Here is a 23745-nt window from a genome sequence, read left to right as displayed (position 1 = left end):
AAGTTGCCCAGACTGACTTCCTCCTGCCTTGGACTCCCCAGTCTCTGGGATTACAGGTGTGCACCATCACAGCCAGCTTAGGCTATGGAATTCTTGAAAGGGACTATATCCCAGTTTATACCTGGGGGCTGCCGCTAGTAAGCGCTTCCTGAATAATGAAGACATATTAAATTTTGATGTTCACTATGGTTTTTTTTAGAATAGAGGAAGCTTTTGATAAATGCTGTTTGACTAGCTTAAAGAATCTTTTGCACTACTAAGAGGCATAATAAGGATAACTAATAAGAATGGTGTTCTTTAAATTATACAAATAAATCTACATATATTGAGTTACTATAAAATAATTACTCTGGTAGTTAGTGATAAAAGCTATAAATAAAAACAAGACAGAAAGTAAAAGAATGGGTAAGTGTTATTTAAAATAGGATGGTCATGTAAAATAGGTGAGTAATATTATAAAGAAAAATATTTGTAATTAAAATTAGCAGAAAATTAGAATCTATACTAATCAAGTGTCATAATTGCACCCATTTGAGCTCAGAGAGTTGAATCTGGCCATCTTTGTTTTTATATTGTGATTTTAGAACCAATAAGATTACTTCATACAAGTCTTTTTCCTAGCTTTTTGTTGAGTAAAATCATTAGTCAGATGTGCCCTGATGCTTTCTTTTCTTCAAGGTTTGGCTCTTAAAACAAGCACATATAATTTGGAACAAGACATCAAAACTATTATTTTTTTAAAAAAAAGAATGTTAAGAGGAACATTTAAAAATGCCAGGGATTTTTAGTTATCATTTGTGATGAATGGCATCACATAAATGCTGTTTTGTAAATTCTTATTGTATGTTTTAATCTAATTTTCAGATGAAGATGATTTGACTAAATGGGTGAAATGTGTAGGTGTTAGAACTTTCTATAAAATTAAATTGAATATTTTGTTGAAATGATGACCAAAAATATGATTTGAAATTCAGATTGGATGAGCACACATTTTTATTTACAGGATTTCACAATGAAACTGGTTTAATTACACGTAGCACATAAACCTATCCACAGCCTTGTGTAAGTTGTTATGTAGGGAGCACGATTTTATCACTTTTCACCCACAGTTTGAACTTGAGTCATGAGAGGTCAGGCCTGGTTGCCATCCTCAGGTGTGATCTCATGTCTGGATGTTTCCTTTACAGATGATTCAGTCCCTCAAGGCATTGATTGAAAACTCGGACTCTGTGTATGAAAAGATCGTGCATTGTCAGAAGGCAGGTAAGTGAAAGTTTCTTCTCTTTAAAATAAAATTAATAGCACCATGTTCTTCCCCCAGAACTATGTTATCTTTTTTGATACTTTATCAAGAAAATCAGATAAGAACATCATTTTTCCATGGTTAAAGAAAATACTAATTCACTGGTTCTCAACCGTGGATAACAAAACTAACCTGGGGGGAGCTCAGAATACATCAACATTGGTTCTGGAGTGTGAGCTAGCATTAGATAGCTGTTAAAAATGCCCAGGCATTTCTAATGTGCACCCAAGATTGAGAACCCTGCACTAATCTTGTCTTCAGAGTTACCTGGGCTGCACAGTTACCTAGCTCCTGCCAGTCATCCGTGACTCTCTAATACATAGCAGGATAGTGAGGCTTGAACAGAGAAACGATGCTTCTTAGGAAGTAGAATGGGTGCCAATTAACAACTTTTTAATGCACTGACATTTTTAAATACTGATAAATTATTAGTTTAATACCCAAATATTAGTCCATGTTATAAAATTCTGCTTATATAGACACCCATCTACAGATGCCTCTTGGCTTAAAAGGGATAACATCCCAATAAACTTATCACAAGTAGAAAATGTACCTGACATCATAGCTTACCAGTACAATGCATTAGAGAGCATTGGTTCTTGACTCTCAGGATTGAGTGGCTGACAGGGAGCTGGGATTGGCTGCAGCTTCCCAGATTAATAAGAAAGTACAGTGCCATGAGTCCAAGAAAATATTCAAATTCAAATTTTGAACTATGGATCCTACTGAATGCATATCACTTTTGCATCATTGTAAAATTGGAAAATAACCAACTGAACTGTCACAAATTAGTTAGTTTTAGCTGTAGTAAAAAAAGAAATCAAGTACCCTAGATTGCAATAGTAACACATAAAATAGGGTGCTTTGAGTTCTTCACTTTTGAGTGAATGCCAGTTTGGAAGATTCTAATATGAGGAATATTTGTGAGTCTATTAAATAAGGAGATCTGTCCTTGCTTTCCAGGGTTTTTTGGTTGCTATCTTTAAAATCAAGAGACTATACATTTGCGTGGCTGAAAAAAATAGTTATCTCTTATTTCAGAAATGAACAAGTTTAAAATAAATTGAAGAAAAAGATATATGTTAACGATTTTCTTTTTTGGTGTTTATTGAAGGAATATTCATGTTAGTGGCCAATCAACAAACTACAAACTCCTCATCTTGTTTTTCTTATCTTGTGAGCAGAATATTGTTAGCAAAATGATCTTTCTACTTTTAGTTCTTCCCAAGATGATTTTCCCTACAATCTGCAACTAAAACAGTTGCTGTAGACACCATTCTTATCATATCACTACCATGGTCTCTGGCATCACACCTGAGCTCCTAATTTTACATGTAAGGTCATTGACCAACTGGTCTATCATTTTGCCAGTAGTATATAAAATTTATTAATTATGACATCTGTTCATTCATTGAATAAATGTATGAGCTTCTATATGCATAAGGTACTTCATAGCTCCTGCATATAAAAATATGAAAAAGGTCTTTGTATTTTTTATTGCCTTCTAGAACCTTCAAATCAAACAGGAGATATAAAAGTAAATAGTCTATATATTATTAACTGTGTATAACTCGGGAGTCTCAGCCAGGTTTGTGAGGCATGGGGGAGCCATTGATTTTTGAGCAGAACAAGGAGGGACACTGAGCTGTAAGGTAGTGGATGTAATAGCTGTGTACAGAGAAATTTAAAAGACAGAGCCTGATTGGAAGGCTTTTGGCAATAGTTGAGGAAGAGGCCTGTGAGCACAGTAAGGAAGAAAAGGAGGCAATGGTGGGCCGTGCCCCGCTCCCCTTTAGGCTGCCCTGCTGCCTTCCCATTCCATGTGTGCTCCTATTTCATTGCGTTTCCACAAGCCACCCCTCTGGTAAGAGTTCTGTCTCTATCCTCTCTGCCACTCTCTAGTACTTTCCTTCTTTAATTTGCTTCATTCTTCCAGGAGACCTTCATGATTCTTGGATTTATGTTACTAAGTCATTCTGTACAATCCTTCAAATAATGTGTTTGCTTCAGTTGAGAGAACTTTGTCAGTTATTGTGTATTTTATTAATGTGTTCCATCTTCTAAATAGGATAATAACTTCCTGTGGCACCAAGATTGTATATTGAGTTACTCCCTGTATTTTATCCGTGACATCTGTTCCAACATTCTGTGCAGAGTAGTGGCTCGAATATTAACTAACTAAATGTGATTTGACTTGTATTAAGTGCTTAATTCTGTTGAGCACATGTGTGAGAAGTGTGAACTTTGTGGAGTTTTTTTGAAAATAACTTTTTTTCAGAAAAAAAAAGAATTGATTTATTAATTCATTGGTCACTGTTAATCCTTTACAACTCCATGGGCTTGTGAAATATGATTATTTCTAGTATAATATGGCTTTAGATTGTTCTTCTGTTTGATTTCAGTAAGGGATATATTTGCTTATTGGAGTCTTGTCTAGTAGGGATTTTTCAGGGTGGGTGGGGCAAAGTAGTGGTTCCAATTGCCCTCAGCTTAAAGATCTTTAGAAACTTGTAAAGATTATCTTTTGGTTTCACAGTTATTCTGTAATGCCTTCACAGTCCTTCTGTTACCTCCAGTACCTATTTTAGAGTCCCCTGGTCTTTGTTTCTTATGTTTGCAGTTATTGTAAGGACTTAAGGTCATTAGTCATATTTGTATTGAGCTCAAAAGACATTTGCATAAGATTTTACTTTTGATAAATAATTGCTATTCTGCCTACAGAATTTTCATTTTGCAAAGGAATATATAGGTCACCAAAGTGCTTGCAAGAAAGGATAATTTTAGAAGTATTCCTAATGTTGAAACACAAATTTATTTGATAAAACTTTATTTAAGGAATTAAATGGAAATAAGGAGTCAGACACCCACCCCAAAATCACATGCTAAAAAGTGCACCAAGTTTGGGCAGGTTCAGACTCCTGGCTATATAATGGAGTTTTTATGTATATGCCAGTGTTAAGAAAAAGAAAAAAACGGGGCAGGAGAGGCACTTAGCAAGGGAAGACCTTCAGACAGGCTATGCTAGGAACCTGCAGGCCCTAAGAGATAGATTACCAGGAGACATCTAGAGAAAACAGTGGGAACAACTTAGTGATGGACAGTTGGGACATTCTTCTCAGAAATGAAGCTGGTGCACAGAGGAGTGGGGGTAGAAAGGAAATATTAATAAGAAACCCATATTCCTAGGAATATGAAGGATTCAGTGACTAAGAAGAATGATAAAAGATAAGACAGATTGAGAATGGAAGAAGTGGGGTGGACAGGAAGGAAGTACAGCCATGGAACCCTTGACCTTAAGAAGGGGAAGGACCCCCCCTCTTCTTCTGAGGTAATAATAAAATTGTGACATTTAGAGAAATTCTAAGACAGAGAGGAGCATTTTCCACTGGAAAGGTAGACAAGGAAGTAGTCCCCATAGAATGCCAGCTTTGGGGTAAGGGTACAAAAGAGGGGATTCAGGACAGGGGTAAGAATATGGGAGCATTTTTTAAGAGTCAGAGGTGAGGCCAGGCGTGGTGGCTCATGCCTGTAATCCCAGCAGCTGGGAAGGCTGAGCAGGAGGAGCTCAAGTTCAAAGCCAAGCTTAGCAACTTAACAAGGCCCTAAGCCAGTCGGTGAGATCCTGTCTCTAAATACAATATGAAAAAGGACTAGAGATGCAGCTCAGTGGTAAAGCACTCCTGGGTTCAATCCCTGGTACTCCACTCCCACCAAAAAAAAAAGTCAGAGGTGAGCAGTGCCAGACTAGATGCAGCAAATAGAAAGGAAGAAAAAGAGTCGTGTACAAATAGTCAGAAATACAGTATTGATCCAGTACAAGGAGACTAATTAAATATTGCATCCTGTAGGAGTGATGTGGGATGAAGGGTTCTGTGCTTTCTGTGAGAAAGATGAATAAGTAATAAATAACACAACTATTCAAGAATGAGTATATATAAATTAATAACCCAGATAAATACACACACACACACACACACACACGTCATTCCCAAGTAGGTAACAGGTAAGGAACACATGAAGAGGAGCCAAACAGGAATCTGCAGAGGATGAGGGATCACAAAAGTTCCTTTTTTAAAGACTTAATAATCAACAATAAGATTTGCCAAATTCTTTCAGGGAAAAATCTTTTCCACTTTCTAATACATATCTTTTTTTCTCTCTTAATGGCCAAAACCATAGCCTCTTTGAATTGTAATTTTTTTTTTCCTCTCATCACTAAATTGATCTGCTTCCTGAAAGATAGGAAGACAACCTGGAAGGAAACCTAAGCCACTTTGCTTCACTGAGCTGGGCATTTTTATCAGGTGATTTTAAATGGAAATAAATTGTTCTCCAGAGGAGAATAGAAAGAAATCAATGACACACTTCCTGCTAAAGAATTAACACATGTTTAATTTCCACTTCCTTCTAAAACCTCATTAAAATGACAAGTTTTTTTAAAGACACAAATCCATAAGGACAAAAACAATGGCAGCAGCAAAACATATATCCACACATTATTATTACTGTGTGTATATATGTGACTGCATGACCAATATGATTCTGCAACCTGTACACTCAGAAAAATGAGAAATTATATCCCATCTGATTCAAATGTATGATATATCAAAGTCATTGTACTGTCATGTGTAACTAATTAAAACAAATTTTTAAAAAAGACACAAATCCGTAAGGACAAAAACAATGGCAGCAGCAAAACTCTGAAAGCTGAAGAACAGCTGAGCGAGTGATAATTGACTGAATAAGTGATAATTGACTGAGCTGCTGAGTCAGGAAAGCTGGCAGTGATAGGGAGGTGTTGAGGGGACTAACCATCAACCTGCTTAGAACAGGGTCATGCCAGGTACTTCTGGAATTGAGGGTAAGATAGGAATAATAAGAGAGCAATCTGAAAGTTGGATTAGGAAGCAGTTAGATCCATGTGTCCTGATAGCAGTGAAATTTAAAACAGCAAAACTCTTAGCTTTCATGTGGGGAACTTAATAGGTAATGCTTGGAAAAGACCTACTTTAGCTTAAGCATGTTGCTTACAGATAGAGACATACCCACTGAAGGAACGAAATCAGTTAAAGGGGTGGAATGTGACTGCTTCTGAGGAGGGGGAATTTGTGACAATTATTTGGCTCTTTAAACGGTGCACATGCGTAATTCTGATCAAAATAGAAACCAAAGTGAAGAAGAAGAAAGGAGAAAGGAAACAAGGGACAGAAGCTGCCACAGGAACCGAGGTTCCTGGAAATGTGGTCCACACCCACAAGCCCTGGAGACTTGTGGTCTGCAGAGGGTTCAGGGGCACAGCCAGACAGCAAGGTGTATGCTTGTGCTGCAGGTGAGAGCCCGGCCTTCTTCTCACAGGGGAACTGGCTCTGCTGTTTCTGGATGACTATGACCAGGGAGGATCAAGTTCCAAATGAAAGAAAACGCAGCCCCTGGCCTCTGTGAACATGGCTTTTTTTCCTGAAAGCTCTAAGGGATCTCTCTCTCAGGGCCCTGGTTGCATCATTTCCAAGTGGGACAAAAGATAATTTTCTGGATAATGGAAGTTTTAATTAAAAATACCTTAATTTTTATCAGTTTAATATAAAACTTTTAATGATGGATCCTATCCACCCCTGCTTTCTTAAGTTCAGTTTGCCAAAAATTATTTGAAGTTTTGTGTCATCCTGAGACATACACATCTATGGTGAGGCTGCAGCTTAGTGCAGTGCTTCCCCCGAGAGGCCTTTGAGTTCTGAGACCCGCTTGCTATGCCTGTTCACCTCCAGTCCCTGTGTTAATAGTTTAGTCCCATCTCCTTTTCTTCAACTATTACTTCCTACTGCTAATCAGTACTGTATTTCTGACTATTTGTACATGGTTCCTTTTTTTTCCTTTCTATTTGCTGCATCTAGTTAGCTGCTCAGTTGACATCTCCCCCATGACCAGGCTTGATTGATTTGTCTTACCTAAAACAGTACTATGTGGAGAGAGTGAGCAGAATATCAGGCCAGACCTACCTGATGTGCGTTTGGATGCTCAGATCTTTTCAGTTCACTTCTGTTCTGTTCTTTTTCTTCCCTTTCTTTTTTGTTGTTCTCTCTCTCTCTCTCTCTCTCTCTCTCTCTCTCTTTTTATTTTGCAAACTCCTCAGATCTTAGAGTGCTCTTAGGACCTGAGGTTACCAGATAAGTAACCTGTCACTATCATCACTTGGTTCACTGACATCACTATCCAGCACAGCACAGTAAACAAAATCTTCTGTGAGATTCATTCTGAAAGTACTTCACAAGTGTTCTCTTTGAAAAGATTTGCAAAAGAAAACCCAGGAGACTTGTAACTTTTGTTTTAGTTTATGTCAGAGTGTTTCTCCACTGTTATACAGAAGTAAAAGCTTCTTTCTTTCCTGGGAAGCCAGAGACCCAGGTTCTTCTGCCCTCTCTGCCATGTGTTGCTGTGTGACTGTAGGTTGATCACTTGACCCCTCTCTGTCTCATTTTTCTTCTTCTAAGGTGCATGTGATTTTCTGATGATCTATAGGTTCTAAAATACAGAAAACTAAGATCAGTAGCATAAGCAGCAATTTTGTAATGGTTTGATTACAATTACTTTAAAAGATTAGGAAGTGGTGGGGGCTGTAGCTCAGCAGTAGAGCACTTTCCCAACAAACTGAGTGAGGCCCTGGGGAGGGATGGGGGTTGAACAAGTCATCACGTACAGCATCACAAAACACATAACTGCAGCACATCAGTGTGAACCTGAGGGGAGAGTTCTTAGCTTAGAAAGTAAAGAGTGAGTCCTCTGAAGGTGAGACCTCAGGAACCCGCATCAGACTCCCCAGCCCCTTAGGGGAACCTAGTAGGTGTCCTCAGATCTAAATAAGGTAAAGGATCTCACAACATCTCTCCTCCTAAAGATTGCATGCTGACCCATCAGCTCCTTTTCTAGGCACTTACTAATTAACTAGTAATTAGTGAAGCTATGGGACGTCAAGAGGTGGCAAGATCATCAGTGGTCTCCCTCTCTCTTCCTTCAAAAGGGAACTTCATTGCTAAAAAGGAAGCACAGAAGAAATTATCTTAGTAAAGGTGACAATTCATCCAGGGCAAAAAAAAATGGTCTTTAGAAACCCCACCTCACCACCCTCTGTCTCCTGTACCCATCCCAGTACTGCTAATGACACACACCTATAATCCCAGCTACCTGGGAGGCTGAGGCAGGAAGATCATAAGTTTGAGGCCAGCCTGGGCAATTTCACAAGATCCTGTCTCAAATTAAGAGCTGGAGGTGTAGCTCAGTGGCAGCACTTGCCTAAGCATATGCAAGGCCTGGAATTCCATCCCTAGTAGCACAAACAAAAAGATACTCCTTCGATTTTCATACTAATAGTATTCTTTCTGAGCGTGATCAGAATGTCCTAGTGATGTTTATTTAAAATGCAGTTTCTTTGCATTATCCCCCCTCCATATTGAATCTTTGGGGATGAATCTCCAGAATTTGGAAATTTGGAAACGTAGAAACTTTTTCCAGGGTAGAGCAGAGCCGTCCCCCTTTCTGATGCATGCTTTGGCCCTGTGTCTCTTTCCTCTGCCCTCAAAGGGACCTAGTTGACTCTCAGACTCAGACAGGTGCTGGCTGCATGATTGGAGTGACAGCCAAGTTATCTTTCTAGAACAGCAAGCTTCTTCTTTGTAACGCAGCTTTGACCAGTGAAATTTCCCCTATGCTACAAATGAATGTGCAGGGAGTTGGGGGAACACTTGACCTTCCTGGGGAACCTTTTCTGTGATCACATCCCAAAGCTGTACTCTCTTGTCACATCTTCTTTCATTCTTCCTTTGTAAACCCACAGTCTCTGAAAGTATTCTTTTCTTTCAAATAGCAACTCTCAGGATTGTTTCACTGCTCTGTTGGGGAGGTTCAGAAGTGACCCTCTCTATGTAGGCTGTTTTAAACTCTAGAACTTGCATTTAAAAACTGCTTTTTTGGCTACTTTTCTTTCTATTATAATTTTCTATTACAGCTGAAAAGAACCAACAGTTCAAGTAAAGTCCGCAGACAAAATGAATCACCTTTTCCATACAAATACTAGAAAGTTTAGAAGGCTCAAAATATATAAAACCTGATAGATATCCTCAAATATTGAAAATAAATTAGCCTAGATGATCTCAAAGAACTTTTCTGCTTTCAAATGCTATAGTCTGCAAATCCTATAATCTAATATAAATACATAGGGAATTATAAAAGGCAATATATTAGGAATCAGGTAAAAGGGGAAAAAAGCATTCTAAGAATGTTTTAATAGTACTTAGAAATAGATCTTCTTAAAACAAGGAATTTAAAACAGCTTTAACTTCTATTCTTTTGTTATAAGTCATTATACTCATTGCAGGGCATGCTGTGTTGATAACACATTAACATAGTAAAGAAGTAGCACAGTCATGTATTTGTGGACTGTGTTCCATGACAAGGTGTTGTATTAATTACTCATCCAAGATTTTTAATAAGATGAAAGGTCTCTGCTATCATGGAACATGAAAGGAGTGAGTGGCACAGATAACAGGTGTAAATGAAGCGTGAAGGAAGGAGCTCTCCCTGAGGTTTTGTTGGCAGAGAAGAGGCTTTGAGCTTGGGGCTTGAGGAAATATAGGATTCATATATGTTAAGCAGAAGGACATGGCATTTTAGGTAGGCAAAGCTTAGAATTCTTCATCATGAAGGTGTGCTGTCAGTATGCATGAAATATATTGTCCTGGCTAAAAGGAGATATTTGATCAGGAAATTGTAGAAACTAGGGTTGGAATTCAAGTTGGGCTTAATGATTCAAGCCTCTGATTCAAGGCTAAAGCATTTGGGGTTGATTTTCTAGGCCAACCTTTCCCAAAATCTAATTCAAGGAACATTTGTCATTCTCTTGGGCAAAGGATTTCATCATTAAATATCACAACACAATTTACACCCTTTAGAGAGTCTCAGTGCACACCAGCATGCTAAATGTCCTCCAGTTTAGTTCAGTATGTTCCAAACTTATTTCGTTACAAAGCCCTTCCTTGCTTTGAGTTCTCTCCGTCAATGTCTTGAACACTGAGGAAACTGTTTTAGGCAGCGGGGCCATGAAATCATTCCCCTCGGGGAATCTGATCAACTTTCTTTCTTCCTGTGTGTTTGTGTTCCACTCTGTATTTCCCAAGAGAGATTGTGGAGGCCTGAAATGTTGGCACAGGAAGAGTTGGTGGCGAGGTCTGTTTTAGGTGTGGTATGCAGATCACAGGAGGGTGGTCATGCAGAAATGTCTGGTGAATTGTCAAGAGGACCTAAAGTGAAGCTTGGAATGGAGATATGAGGCCAACAGGTTGAACTGGCTATCATGCAGATGGAAGCACTGCTTGTGGAATGAGTTCTGTCAGGAAGAAAGGACAGGCAGGAGATTCAGAAAGCCCTGGGACACGAATGAGACTGATTCTGAACCAAAGGTCTTCTCCTTCAAAACTTAAAATCATCTCACCATATCTAATCCCTTATCCTGCTCTAATTTGTCTTTTTCTATAACAATCATTATTTTTAAAAATATTTTTTAGTTATACATGGACATAATATCTTTATTTTTGTTTACTTATTGTTATATGTTGCTGAGGATCAAACCCAGTGCCTCACATGTGCGAGGCAAGCGCTCTGCGACTGAACCACGACCCCCCCATTATTATTTTTTTTTAATATTTATTTTTTTAGTTGTAGTTGGACTCAATACCTTTATCTTATTTATTTATTTACTTTTTATGTGGTGCTGAGGATCAAACCCAGGGACTCACACATGCTAGGTGAGCTCTCTACTGCTGAGCCACAACCCCAGCCCGCAATCATTACTTTTTTTAACATACATATAATTAACCTATGCTGGTAGATTGATATCTGTCTTCTTCCAGCCAGAACACAAGCCTTAAAGGCAGGAAATCAGTTAATAACACCCAAGCACCAAGAACAGAGGCTGGCACTCAGAAAATGTGTGTTGAGCTGAGCTTAATCCAGGATGCTGCTGTTATCTGTTCATGCATCTAGTCAACAGACATTGGTTAGGTCCTTACTCTCCTCAGATCAGAAGCTGGGGATACCAAAGAAGACACGGGCCCTGCTTTCAGTGGACTGTGGGTGGAGTGTTGAAGAGAGGTGTGTAAGAGCTTCTTGCTGCCACCAGAGTGTGAGTGGAGTAGTGCATGCCCTTTTCCACAGCCCTAGCCACACTAAGGAGGGTGCTCTGTTTGGGGGTAGATAGTTGAACCAGATTCAAGGCTGGAGTGGAGTTGAGAAGGTGGTTTGTCTAAGAGCCAAGGCAGGTGAGCTCAGGCTCCAGCTGGAGGGAAGATCATGTTCAGGGCAGTAAGGCCCATGCTGGCAGCAGTGTTGGCCACGTGGAGCATCATGTGGCCAATACAGGAGAAGCAAATGAGGCTGGAGAGGCTGGCTAGGGTTTTTAACAGAACATCAGACCAACAAACTGGTGTGTTAGACTGAACATAAAGAATTCTGTATGACCAAATCAACATTCTGATGATCATGCTGACGGGATTTTTTGCTGAATTGGAGTGGAGTGGGAGGAGAGAAAGAGGGGCGTAGTAAGACTGGATTGTTTGTGCTGTCCTGGAGGGATGGAGCTACTGTTCATAGAGATGGGAAAGAGGATGGCACACATTTGAGGGGGAAGAGCAGAGATTTGTTTTTGACAAGTTAGATACCTTGTTGACTTCCAAGTGTAACTTTCTGGGGTGAGGTTGACACTAGAGGTTTAAATTTGGAAGTCCTAGCACAATGGTGCTCTTTCAAGCTGGAAGATTGAGTTATCTCTCAGGTAGAGAATAAGGAGTCCTGGCCCCCTTGTGTTCAGATGCTGGGGAAATGCAGAAGAACTTGCACAAGTGATTGAGGGGCAGTAGACAGAAGGGCAGGATGAGACTTGTATCTTCCGTGGGTGGAGTGAATGAGGTATTGCAAGAAGATGCCACTTTTCTCTGTCAGATCCAAACTGCATGAGAGTCTTCAGCATTCCCATGAGAGACTTCATTGTATCCAACTCATGAAGTCTCAGTGAGAATACAGGGCAAACCGATAACTGTCTCATGAGGATGCATGTAAGTTGGGTCCATGCCTCAGAAAGGCCAAATGACAAGTTATAAGAATTATAAATTATATATACTTCAAGCCAGCAATTCCATTTTTTCAAGAGTTTTTTTTCTACAGGTATGATTACATACTTTACCATGTACAGTTTTCTTTGTTAATACTGAGAACAACCTAAATGTTCGACAGGGGATTAAATACATTTTATGATATACCCTTATGAGGGAACATTGTGCTACCATGATAAAGAATAAAGAAGTATGTGTGTACATGTGTTCACACACACTGCAGGTATATACATCTATAAGGAATAACTCATATATACACATATCGGTAAAAGTATAAAAACATGAATTTCAAAAGCAAAGCAAAAGAAAACACTGTGTGTTATTTGTAAGTATTTGTTTTAAAAGCTGGGAGGGGAGAATAGCTGTGTGATGTGAGCACATCACTCTCTGGAAGAAAACTTGGGATAACAGTGGGTTCCTGGCAGGAGGAGATCTAGGGGCCTGGGAAATGGGAAAGAAAAGACAATGCCCTGTATACCAGTTTAGACTTTTTAACTTGTTGAACCATATGAGTATATTATCTGTTGAAAATTCAAATAAAAAGAGGTGTAAAAAAGAAAGAGAATCGTGTATGGGGTACAGTGATAAGGGTCTTGTGTGTTGTGGTGATTGTGCCAAACTGGGAGAAGGGAAGAATTGATGTATGTGGTGATCCAAGCAAAAATACTCCAGGCATACAAAAAAAAAATCTGTTTGTTTGTCTGTTTGCAATGCTAGGAGATCAAACCCAGGGCTTTGTGTGTGCTAGACAAGTACTCTGTTAAAAAAAAAAAAAAGTACTCTGTGCATTATTGAAGAGGGGTTTTATATTGTATTTCTGGATGAAATTAAATAAGGATCTTGCTAACACAATTCCTCCTGGGATTCTGCCCTCTGGAGTCACATAGCCATGGGTTGAGAATGGCTTGATGGGTCCCACAAAGGACCAAGAGTGATGCAGCTTCAGCTCACCTAGATTTACCCAGATGGAAATGCTGGCAGGGAAAGAAAACCCTCCCTCGGGTAATTCATTCACAAATTGTACTGCTTTAGGCTTGGCATCACACAGATCTTGTCATCCATCTGGGTTTCAGGGCTATATTTAAGAGACCTGGTTTATCTATCCCGTCTTGGGTGGAATGGGATTTAACAGTTCAAAATCCATCTTAAAAATAATGTGGCTTTCCTTAATGCCAAGATTATTTGGCAAGAAGGCCAAGAAAAAGAGACTACCAACTGGAACTGTTTGAAGAGAACTAGGCTGTCCACATCTCCCCAAGAACAAGGGTGAAACACTCCCACGTCAGCAGTGTACCCTCACTCTAGACCCCTGGAGTCTGGGGCAGAGTGTTTACAAAGGCTATTTAAACAGGCACTATGTGGGAATTGGAAAAAAGTGATCCAGATTATCCATTCTTTTGTTCTCTGGATAGTATGCTACCACAATACTTTGTGCAGACCATATTAGATCAGTCCTTTTAATACTGTTGGTGAATTGACCTCTTGAATGAGGTTCCAAATAAACCTGTGTCATGTAGAATTCCATCTTCTAGGAAATATCCCACAACACCAAATTTAGGGAATTTGAAATAAATTAGAATTATAAATATCTAATTATTCTGTCACCATCTAAAAGGTTTACCTTTTGACTTCAGTTTTTATTTTTCAGCACACACACAGATGTATTTCAACTGGTTATTTATAACAGAAGAGCTTTTTAGGATAGCAAATTTTCAGCTGAAAAACGAATCATTATCTCAATTAAGATTAGTAAGTCTCTCATGAGTGTTTTTCTTAATTACATTTGCTTCTTAAAAAGTTTAGCCATGTGCAACATGATGTATTTTAGATTCATATCATTTAGATTGAGAAAATCCCAACCATAATGTTTGAAAGGTCATCTGCTTTACGTCTGGCAAGGAAGCATGGCATTCATTTCAGTTGGAAGATGAGGCGATGCCATAGTTCTGCCTTGGCCCCACCTCCCATTTAAAGCAAAAACTGCTTCTTCGGATTTTTTTATTATATGTATCATGCTTTTTATTCTTAGGGCTGATTAGATTTCATCTAAGTTCGTTATCTGTGATAGGCAGCAAGAGAACTTAATAGACCTGGAAATTTTTCTTCTGCACATTCGAGGATAGTTACAGGCAGTTGCACTAATGTTCTGAGTTAATTACATCATCTTGAAGACTTTGAACTCATCTATTAATTTTCATAAAACATGATTCTTTTTTGTCATTAAGTTCTAGTCTCCTCCAAACCCTTCCAATATTTAAATTACAAAGTACTTTGAAATAGTAACTAGAAAACTATGTGAAACAAACATCTTAATGTCAAAAATTTGGGCTGTTTAGATTTTAAAGAAATAGCAAAGAAAGAAGTGCTAACTTTCCAAAGATGTTTCTGTACATAAAAATCCAATAATGTACCATCATGTGGCCATACCAGTTCTTAAAATTTAACACTGTAGGTATAAATCAAAAGTTAAATAACTTGTTCCATCCCCACCACAGACCTAGGCCTGACTTTGTTCTTCCTCACATGATCTGTATCTTCCATTCCCTTGAGACTAGAATGGAATTGAACTCTTATAGACATCATGTGACCTTAGGTTTTCCATTGTCCTTCCTCTGCTGTTTGACAATCTACTGTTTAATGCCTTGGTTCTCAAGTTATTTACCACCAAGGAATTTGAGCAAGTTTTCTCCTTGGTTAACATCCCAGAAGAAAAATAGTTCACTGCTTTTCCTTAGGATCAGAAGCTAAGAGTCTTGTAGTCAGAGGAATCTAATTGTAGATTCTTTGGCACAAGACAACCAAGGCTCAAAGGCAACCTTTCTTCAAAAGAGCAACATCCCAGGCCCAGCCAGGTCTATGTGTGAGACACAGATCATTTGCTGATTTCTAAGCATTGACTCATATTTCTGTATACTTCGTTGGATTTGTGTAATATGTTGACAATCTTCAAATGTTGATACTTTTAAACACAATATGTATTTTGACTGTTAAATAATATGTCACATTGTAATTGTGTCACTCTGGCTAGTGGACTAGTTACCTGGTTACTGTTGGTTTTCAGCTGAGGCTTAGTAACATTTAAAGAATTCAATTTCTTTGCCCAAATTAAGTGTTACCTCTTAGTTGAAAAATCATAGAATCTTAGTTCTTTTCCCTTTCTCTTTAACAGGTGCCCCCAGATATTACATTTTACCTTTAAGAAAACTTGGATGAGACCAAGTCTTGTTTGAGAATTTTATAATGCCATTTAGTTCAAATCAAACTAGTATATGGGACATAGACTAAGAAAAATTATATAATAAAAATGATAATTTTACTAAACAATTGGCTGCAAGATAATGAACAAGTGTACATGACTCTGAAATATACAAATTTATGACAAAAATGTGCTGGCATAGTATTTGGAAGATATTGGAAACGAGCAGGGATATAGATCTTGTTCCTGAGAGAATACCCTACGTCTCATTCCCTCATCATTACTGGCCTGGTTTCTATCTCTGAACCTGAAGATTGCTCTCACAGTGGGAATTCTTACCAGCGTCACTATTCAGCCACGGCAGCATCCACATGATCCAGGCTGCCTGTTATTTTCCCCACGTCTGCCTGGTAGCTTTCCACAAGTCTGTCAGGCAGTGCTTGGGCCATGTAAGCTGAGAGCCACATCCTGTAAGGACATCAGGACTCTTTGGGCTTAAGCTCATATTTTAGAAACTTCTAAATTTTGATTTTGCTGAGGATCATCACAAAAGTAATTTTTCCCAGGATCAATAAAATTCCATTTATTTTCAGAACTGTGTAGGTTTTTCTTAGCTGTGATTCATCCATAAAAATTACTTATGCTTTAGAGCTGGAAAGCTCGCAGTTTCAGCCCCTAATGCTGCAGACGAAGAAACAGAGGCTCCATGGAAAACCTTGGTGTGTGGCAGCAGAACACTATATTTCTCATATTTAAGAAAGTGTTTGAATGGAAATCAGCACAACATATAATCAAGTGACCTGCACATAGTATGTGATCAGTAAATGATAGCCCTCTAAGTTGTCTGCTAAGGGAAAGACAGCAGCTCTGTTCTGTCCTTCTGATTTGCAGAGAAGGAGAAGCTGGTTTGGGTAGTGCTGCATCTTCCCATCCTTTTAGATCTGTGGGGCTCCACTTGGCAAGCATCATTAAGAGCCTGCTTGTGAGGGCTGCTGCTGTGCACTGCAACCATCTGAATCAACAGTCCCCTTCCTGAGTGCAGGGACTGTCACTCTAAAATAGATGCAGTATAGACAGGCCTATAAAACATCCACTGATAATGAGCAAACCTGGAACATGCAAAACAGTCAGGTATTTACTTGGTGTAAGTGCAAAGTAGTGATTTCATGCCAGGGTTTTCTAGTGTAGTTAATAAGAAGGAAGGAGGTAGAACTACCTTCTGTAGGCTGACTAGAGGGAGAGCCATCAGAGGGGCCAGGTTTTGTTTCTGAACAGAGTAACACAAGGCTCTGGCATCAGGGACGGAGCACCAGTGGTTGTGATTGAGCTGTGCCAGTTGCTCCAGGGCCTGCATCCTAGGCTCTGGCTGTCAGCTTGTCTGTTGAGGATAGGAGCTAAGCAGAGAGCCCTCCCTAATCACAGCTCAGCATCCTTACTACTCCACTCAGGACACCATGGCTAGCAAAGGCCAGCACAGGGAGTGATAAAGGATTCTGTCTCACTCGTTATGTAACTTTCCAATATAGTCAAATATTTAACAGTTTTGCAGTAGGTATAAAGGGCATTCAGCTCTATCATAGAGGAATTTAATATATTTCTCATTTTCAGTCTAATCACTTAAGTGAAAACATAGGATGTGGGTTTTCAGAAATTTAAACTTGTTTATTACTTTTTGATTCTAATATTAAGTTATTTTAAATGATCCACTATTTGTAATTTATCATGTAGAGTTTTACATTGTACTATAGAATCTTCCATACATAGCATGTTACCTAGTACAAAAATCCTAATTTGGTATTATACCTAGAGTTTATTTTGGCATTGAATTTTAAAAACCAAGTTATTGTAGTTTCATGTCATCATTTGAATGCTGTAGCCATCTTTACTAATGCCTCTAAACTCAGCCATTATGTTCCAAAACAAAAATTTTAAAGACGTTTTTATGGAAGGGTTATGCTAATAATATATGCACTAGTTTCCATTCCCAGTTTGCTGCCTGTGCTTCTAGAGTCTGTAGCTTTTTATGAAGTGTTTCTCATATTTAAGAAAGTGTTTGAATGGAAATCAGCACAACATATAATCAAATGACCTGCACATAGTGTGTGATCAGTAAATGCTAGTGGCCTGCCAATTAGTACTATTACTTCAAGAATCAAGAATTGGAGTTTCAAAGCCAGAGGCATTGTGGCCCCCCTTTCCCCCTGCCAGGCTCTCTGTGATGATGGTGAGAGTGAAGATGGTTGGGAGTGACCTGATTTATAGCTGGAGCTGAGCACTGCAGGCTCCAGACTCACTGTGGTGAAGTTCACCATAAGAGGGTGCCTTAAGATTAACATTTCTGTTGGTGATATACTCTAGAAATGGTCATTGGTGTGGACTATGTTTGAGGATTCCCCCAGCTTTCAGTTCTATGAGTAATAAATATTCACAGGCTGTTTTCTTGGAAGTAGATGTACATCAGTGTCAGGGAACAGCTGCCACCAACAATATATCAAAATAGAAATTGATCAATATCAAGGAGCAGATGCTGTGGGATTAGAGGAAAATATCAAGCAACACGTAGAAAATGACACAGGAAGCAATGAGGACACAGATATTCCAAAAGGCTATATGGATTTAATGCCTTTTATTAACAAGACTGATTGTGAATGTCTCAATGAAAGCAATGAACATGATTTTGACAACTGTTTACAAAAAGACATGACCTTCTTGGAAGTTGACTATGATGAACAGCTACTTATTAGTGTGGCATTCAATCAATCTGTTAAGCTTTATTCTATGAAATTTTAAGGGCCAAATAATAGTCAGGATCCTAAATATGTAACAATTTTATCCACCTACATCAATTTTTATCCTTGAAGAGGAAGAAAGAAGTGAACCAACTCAAGCTCTGGAGCTGACAGAGGATGATATCAAAGAAGATGGCGTTGTTCCACTTCATTCTGTTGTTTTAGAGTTAACAGTATAACTGTATTTGTTCAGTCTAATCAGGGTAAAGACGAAACAACAAGAATTCCATATTTTACTGTCATTGGTACTCCAGTCCAGGCAACAAATATGAATGACTTCAGATGAGTAGTTGACAAAAAAAAAAAAAAAAAAGGAGAAAGCCACTAAGGTACAAAACATACTGGAAGACCTATTGCAATCAACTTTGCAGCTCCTGGATAATTGCTTGGTTCTCTCCAGAGACTGTCAGTGTTTTGTTCATTGCCATTACCAATAAATCATTGCTTTTGTTCAGACGGTTTCCCTAGTCTTTCTGTTATAATCTTGATACATGTAATTGTAAATAAAAGCCACTGTTTTTGCCAAGCTTAAAAAAATCAAGAATTGCTCTTATCATCCAAAATGATGAGATCTTTTGTATCAATATTATGGATATTGAACAAGTAATTGCAGAAACAGAGAAGTATTCTGAAAATTCCACATGACAAAGAAATTTCAACTAGTAGTTTAGTTTTACCTCTTGAAGTAAACTTTTTTTCTTAAGTTTCATGTTAGAGTCCTTTTAGATAAAAGTGAAACAAGAAAACAGAACAAAATCTTGTGCAAGATAATTTGAAAACAAATATCTGTATATGTAAACCAGAAAGTCATTAGAAAGAAAAGCAGTAGTGTCCTCTCCTCCCTCCTTCCTTCTGGCCTTCTCCTCGCTTGTCTCCCTCCCTTCCTTCTGCAGTGCAGGCTGAGTTGACCAGTTCATAATTCCTACATCTTCAGTCTTGCCTGTCTGATCCCGGTAAGTCACTGGTGTTTCACCCACATGCTGTGGGTTTTAGAATGTTAACATTGTGGCTTCCAGTATCTCAGTCCCCTCTCCTCACTCTTAGTTAGCTTTCTTCAGAGTGGACCCTAGCATTTCTGCTAGGAAACCTCCAGGAGTACTTGTGAAACATGTTCATGCCTGGGCCCTCCGGACACCTCCTGAACCAGAATCCCCAAGAAGTAGAGAACCTGCATTTTCAACGGGCACCTCCAGGGATCCTGCTGTGCACTGAGGTTTGAGATGCACTCTAGAGTCTCCCTGACTTCCCTGCAGAGCCTGTCCCCATCACCCTCTGGCAGCTCCTCCAACCACATTACTTACCACTCATGCAGCCAGACGCTCTGAAAATTCTCTGGATTATTGTAGCAGCTTCCCCTGTGCTTATTTGTCTGCTTTTACAGATTCACACCTGCAACAGGCCCACCCAGGGTTCTGCCCAGCACTGGTTAACCCCCACCCTGGTCCCCATATCTCTTCTCCTTATAATTAAAGGAAAATGAATTTTGTAGCAGAACAGTTGGGCTTCTTTGGAGGTGGGTTGTGTGACTTAAGAACTCCTAACCTTTTTGCTTCATCTTGTTTTTGCCAGTTACTTTAAGATTTACTCTACTGTTTAGACAAATAATGTGGATTACCGAAGGAAAAGAAATTCTGCTTTTAAATTTCTTGATAAGATAAGGACCTTGTTTTGTCGGGTTCATTCTTTGCTGTAAATAATTTGAAACACAGGGAGGAGGTTACTGAACTCCAACCCAGACAAGGTCTTTATATTTACTATTGATGTAAAGACTCCAGAAGGCCTCCTGTGACTTATTAGAGTAGTTTTTTTTTTTTGTAATTTAGTACCAAGATATAATGAATTTTCGTCTTAGATGTATTATTGATTCTTCTTGTTAACATGTATGGACTAATTCAGTTCAAATACAAAAAACTCACTGTATCTCCTGTGTTCTCTAAGAACTGGGCCAGCACTTGTCTAATGGCCCTTGAACCATTCCACCTCATAGCACAATTATTTTATACCATAATCATATCACCAGCTCCTATTAAGAACGGAGATGCTTTTGTTTAGGTTTGGTGGTTGGAAAGCCTGGGGCACTGGGCTCAGACAAACCAAGATTCAAATCCTTCCTCATTTCCTTGGAAAGTTCTGTAGGCTGTCTCCATATTCCTGACAAAGTACATGTAAGTGCCTGGCTGTTGTCCTGTGCTTTTCTTGGTTGTGTGTCCTTGGTCCTTGCACTGGACTTTGCATGTCACTGTTAACAGAGAAAGGTAAGATTCTGCTCTATAGGTCAAGGGGAGAAACCTTTTCTTTGCTTAAAAAATAAAATCAGTATATGCTTCCAATCAGTGGATTAGCTAAATCCAAGCCAGTAGATTTTCAAAGATTGACCTCTAAGATTAAAGATGTGTAAGCCAGAAAAATCAAATAAGGAAATAAGTAACAATGGGACACATAGTCTTAGTTTTTAAAATTCTGGGTTTTATATAACATTTTTCCAGTATTCAATTCATCACTTTTTCATGCTCCTTTTAATTTTGAATTTTGTTTTAAGGGCTGGAAATGAACCCAGGTCCTTGTATATCTGTATCACTCAGTTCTGTATCACTGAGCTACACCCTTGGCCCCCCATTATTAAAGATCTTCTTTAATAATATACTGTACTTCCCTGTGAAAATTTTATTGGACTATAGATATTTTAAGAGGGGTGAAGTAAGGGGGAATTGTTTCATCTCTTTAATAGACATGTAAAATATGAGCTTTTTAGATACTTAGGAACAGATGCAGCTATATTCATTTGTGTATATATTTCCACATTTCTTCCTTATCCATATCCTTTTTCAAAAAATCATTTTAATCACGTTTCTTCTTCAAGTCTCCAATCCTTCTCAAGGCAACTTGTCCTTATACTGCCTCTGGCCCTGGTTCTTTCTGTCTTCTGAATTTTCTTAAAGCTGATTTCTCATAATCTAGGATGCATGAGTGTCTAAGCTCAGCATTCTCCACTGTTCCATGCTTATATTATCTGTAGGTTCTTATGCGCTAGTTGGAGTTCAGCCCAGTGTAGCAGCTCCTGTCACTGCTCATTACCTTATGGCTAAGGAGGAGTTATATAAGATAAAGCTATCAGCCCCTGGCAGAATGAAGCTTCCAATCACATACCTGGTGGTTGAACAAAACCCTGCTATTGTTCTGTTACACCTGTGTGCCAGTTTTAGAATGTATAACAAGGAAGTATCATGAATGGGCCCACATCTGGTCAGGTACTCACAGTCTATGTTCCTATGTTAATGTCATTTACATGTCTCTTCCCAATTTCTTTTCCTCTGTGACATGCTGTCCTCAGAGTTTGCTGCCTTCTTGTGTACAGAGTGCTACTCCCCCGCCGCTTCTCTCCTCCTGTCTTTTCCCTTTCCTGGATTCCAGTCACGGATTTCATCCACCATCTCATGCCTTTGAGACCATGCTGCCTCCTGACTGATAGAAGTATAAACATTATGAATATTAAGGATCATATTTGGAAATCCAGATCTCTTCCAAAACAGTAATAAAATTTAACAGAAGAGGCAGCATATTAGTGCCTTATCTTTAGGGTCCCAACTGATGGGTGAGTCATTGCAGTCCAGTCTAGGGAGCCTCCCACATGTGAAGAGGGGGAGAGGGAGAGGGAGAGAGAGGGAGTGTGTGGTTCAATGCTCCAGCAAAACCCATGAGTTTTAGAAAAGATTGCTGGTCATTGTTTTCATTTTTTCTTTTTGTTTTTCTTCAGTCTGTTAAGCCAAGTATATCCAGTGAAAGGAAGAACTAGACATAGGGGATGCAGCTCGCCATCTGAGCTGGTCACCTGCATTGGGATGCGGGAGGATTAGTTAATCAGGTTGGGGTGTCTTCAGGTACCATCATTAGCAAAAGAGGAGTTGGAGAAAAGGAGAGCTGGTCAGTGTGCTAGTTTCCTAGACAATGGAGTGAACTTTACTCATCACTGTTCTTTCTTGGAACCAGTGAGGTTCTCATGCCTTATTAGCATAACAGGAGGTTGGACCACAGTTCCTATCAGAGAGAGAAGAAAATAGAAAATACAGTCTATTATCTTTATCCTACGTGTATTGACCTTTGCTTGATGATTAAAGATTCTAAGGAGTAAAGTTGCTATCAGTCACCATGTAGAGTTGCTTTGAAATGGTGTTGCATAGAAAAGGAATTAGAAATGGGAATGTTTAAGCAAAGAGTAAAGTATCAAAAGAACAGAGAAAATGCCTTGTAATAACTACAACAATTCCACATTATATAACAGCAAAAGATTTGGAACAACTCTACATCCATTGGTAGGGGACTGGCTACCTAATCACCAGCTCATCCACACAGTGGAGTCTCTGGAGCTGTATATAAAGAATGAGCCAGGGCTCTCTATGCTGACACAAGTGATCTCCATTGTTTAATAATGAGACAAGAAAAGCCAAGATCCAGAACAGTATACACAGCATACTGCTTTGTGTAAGAAAGGGAGGATTCTGAATATGTGTACAAATTTACTTGCACTTGCACAGAGAAACAGTACAAGGGGAAGATAAATTTAAAATATACAAGAAGAGGAGGGATCAAGGTAGAGATCAGGAAGGAAGCAGGATTTATCTGAATACATCTTGATGTGTATGTATGTAGTTCAGCTGTGGAATTATGTCAGGTTTTGACTTAATCCTAAAACAAATTACAACCAAAAAAAAGCTCATGTGTGCACACACACATAAGACTTAATTGAACCTGAGTTACTTTGTTAATGATATAACCCATAGATTAAAGAATTATTCCAGAGGATTAGAAGATGGCGGCGAGGGGAGTGCATTGCCCCCGTGTGCCACGTCACTGTGTGGGAGTATGACGAGTCAGGATGGCTAAAGGCTATCTTGTTAGGAATTTCTAGCAATAGTGGGGTGCTCCGTAACCTGGAGGAAGGATTTCCATCGCACGAGGATCGGCTATGGGGACTCAAACGCGAGAGATTTGTCGCACGGAGGGTAACACTGCTTATTCAGCAAATCGCCCCGCGGCTAGAGTCTGCAGCGCACGCTGGGAAACGAGGAGAGAGCGGCGCAGGGATACAGCGCTGCAGTTTCTGCCAGCCGTGCAAGCACCGTACTCAGTGCTGAATTCTGGGTTCGAGACGGGGGAAGGAAGCGGTCCATTTCGGTTCTTCACACCAGTCAGACCACAGAGGAGGCCAGCGGCCACCATCTTGGAGAGCTGACATCACCATCCCTGTTTTCGACTGACCGCAGCTCATTCAGCCATAGAACAGGTAATTTCAGGCTGCCATTC

At 39.3% G+C, this 23745-nt stretch overlaps 1 protein-coding gene and 1 pseudogene across 4 annotated transcripts in view; both read left to right on the top strand.

Annotated features, from left to right (window-relative positions):
* The window catches only part of Plcl2 (phospholipase C like 2), a 198472-nt gene that overhangs the window by 150886 nt on the left and 23841 nt on the right, over positions 1-23745 (top strand). For all 4 annotated transcript variants that reach the window (XM_015494368.2, XM_048801031.1, XM_048801033.1 and 1 more), the window contains exon 4: positions 1188-1263. In XM_015494368.2, coding sequence (XP_015349854.1) covers positions 1188-1263 — 76 coding nt within the window. The remainder of the gene's footprint in view (positions 1-1187; positions 1264-23745) is intronic.
* LOC107149680 lies at positions 11038-23345 on the top strand (annotated as a pseudogene).

This window comes from Marmota marmota, unplaced genomic scaffold (assembly GCF_001458135.2).
Source record: "Marmota marmota marmota unplaced genomic scaffold, marMar, whole genome shotgun sequence".
NCBI classification, from domain to species: domain Eukaryota; kingdom Metazoa; phylum Chordata; class Mammalia; order Rodentia; family Sciuridae; genus Marmota; species Marmota marmota.
The sequence above is the reverse complement of the archived record's forward strand: the minus strand, read 5'-3'. Positions and strand labels throughout refer to the sequence as shown.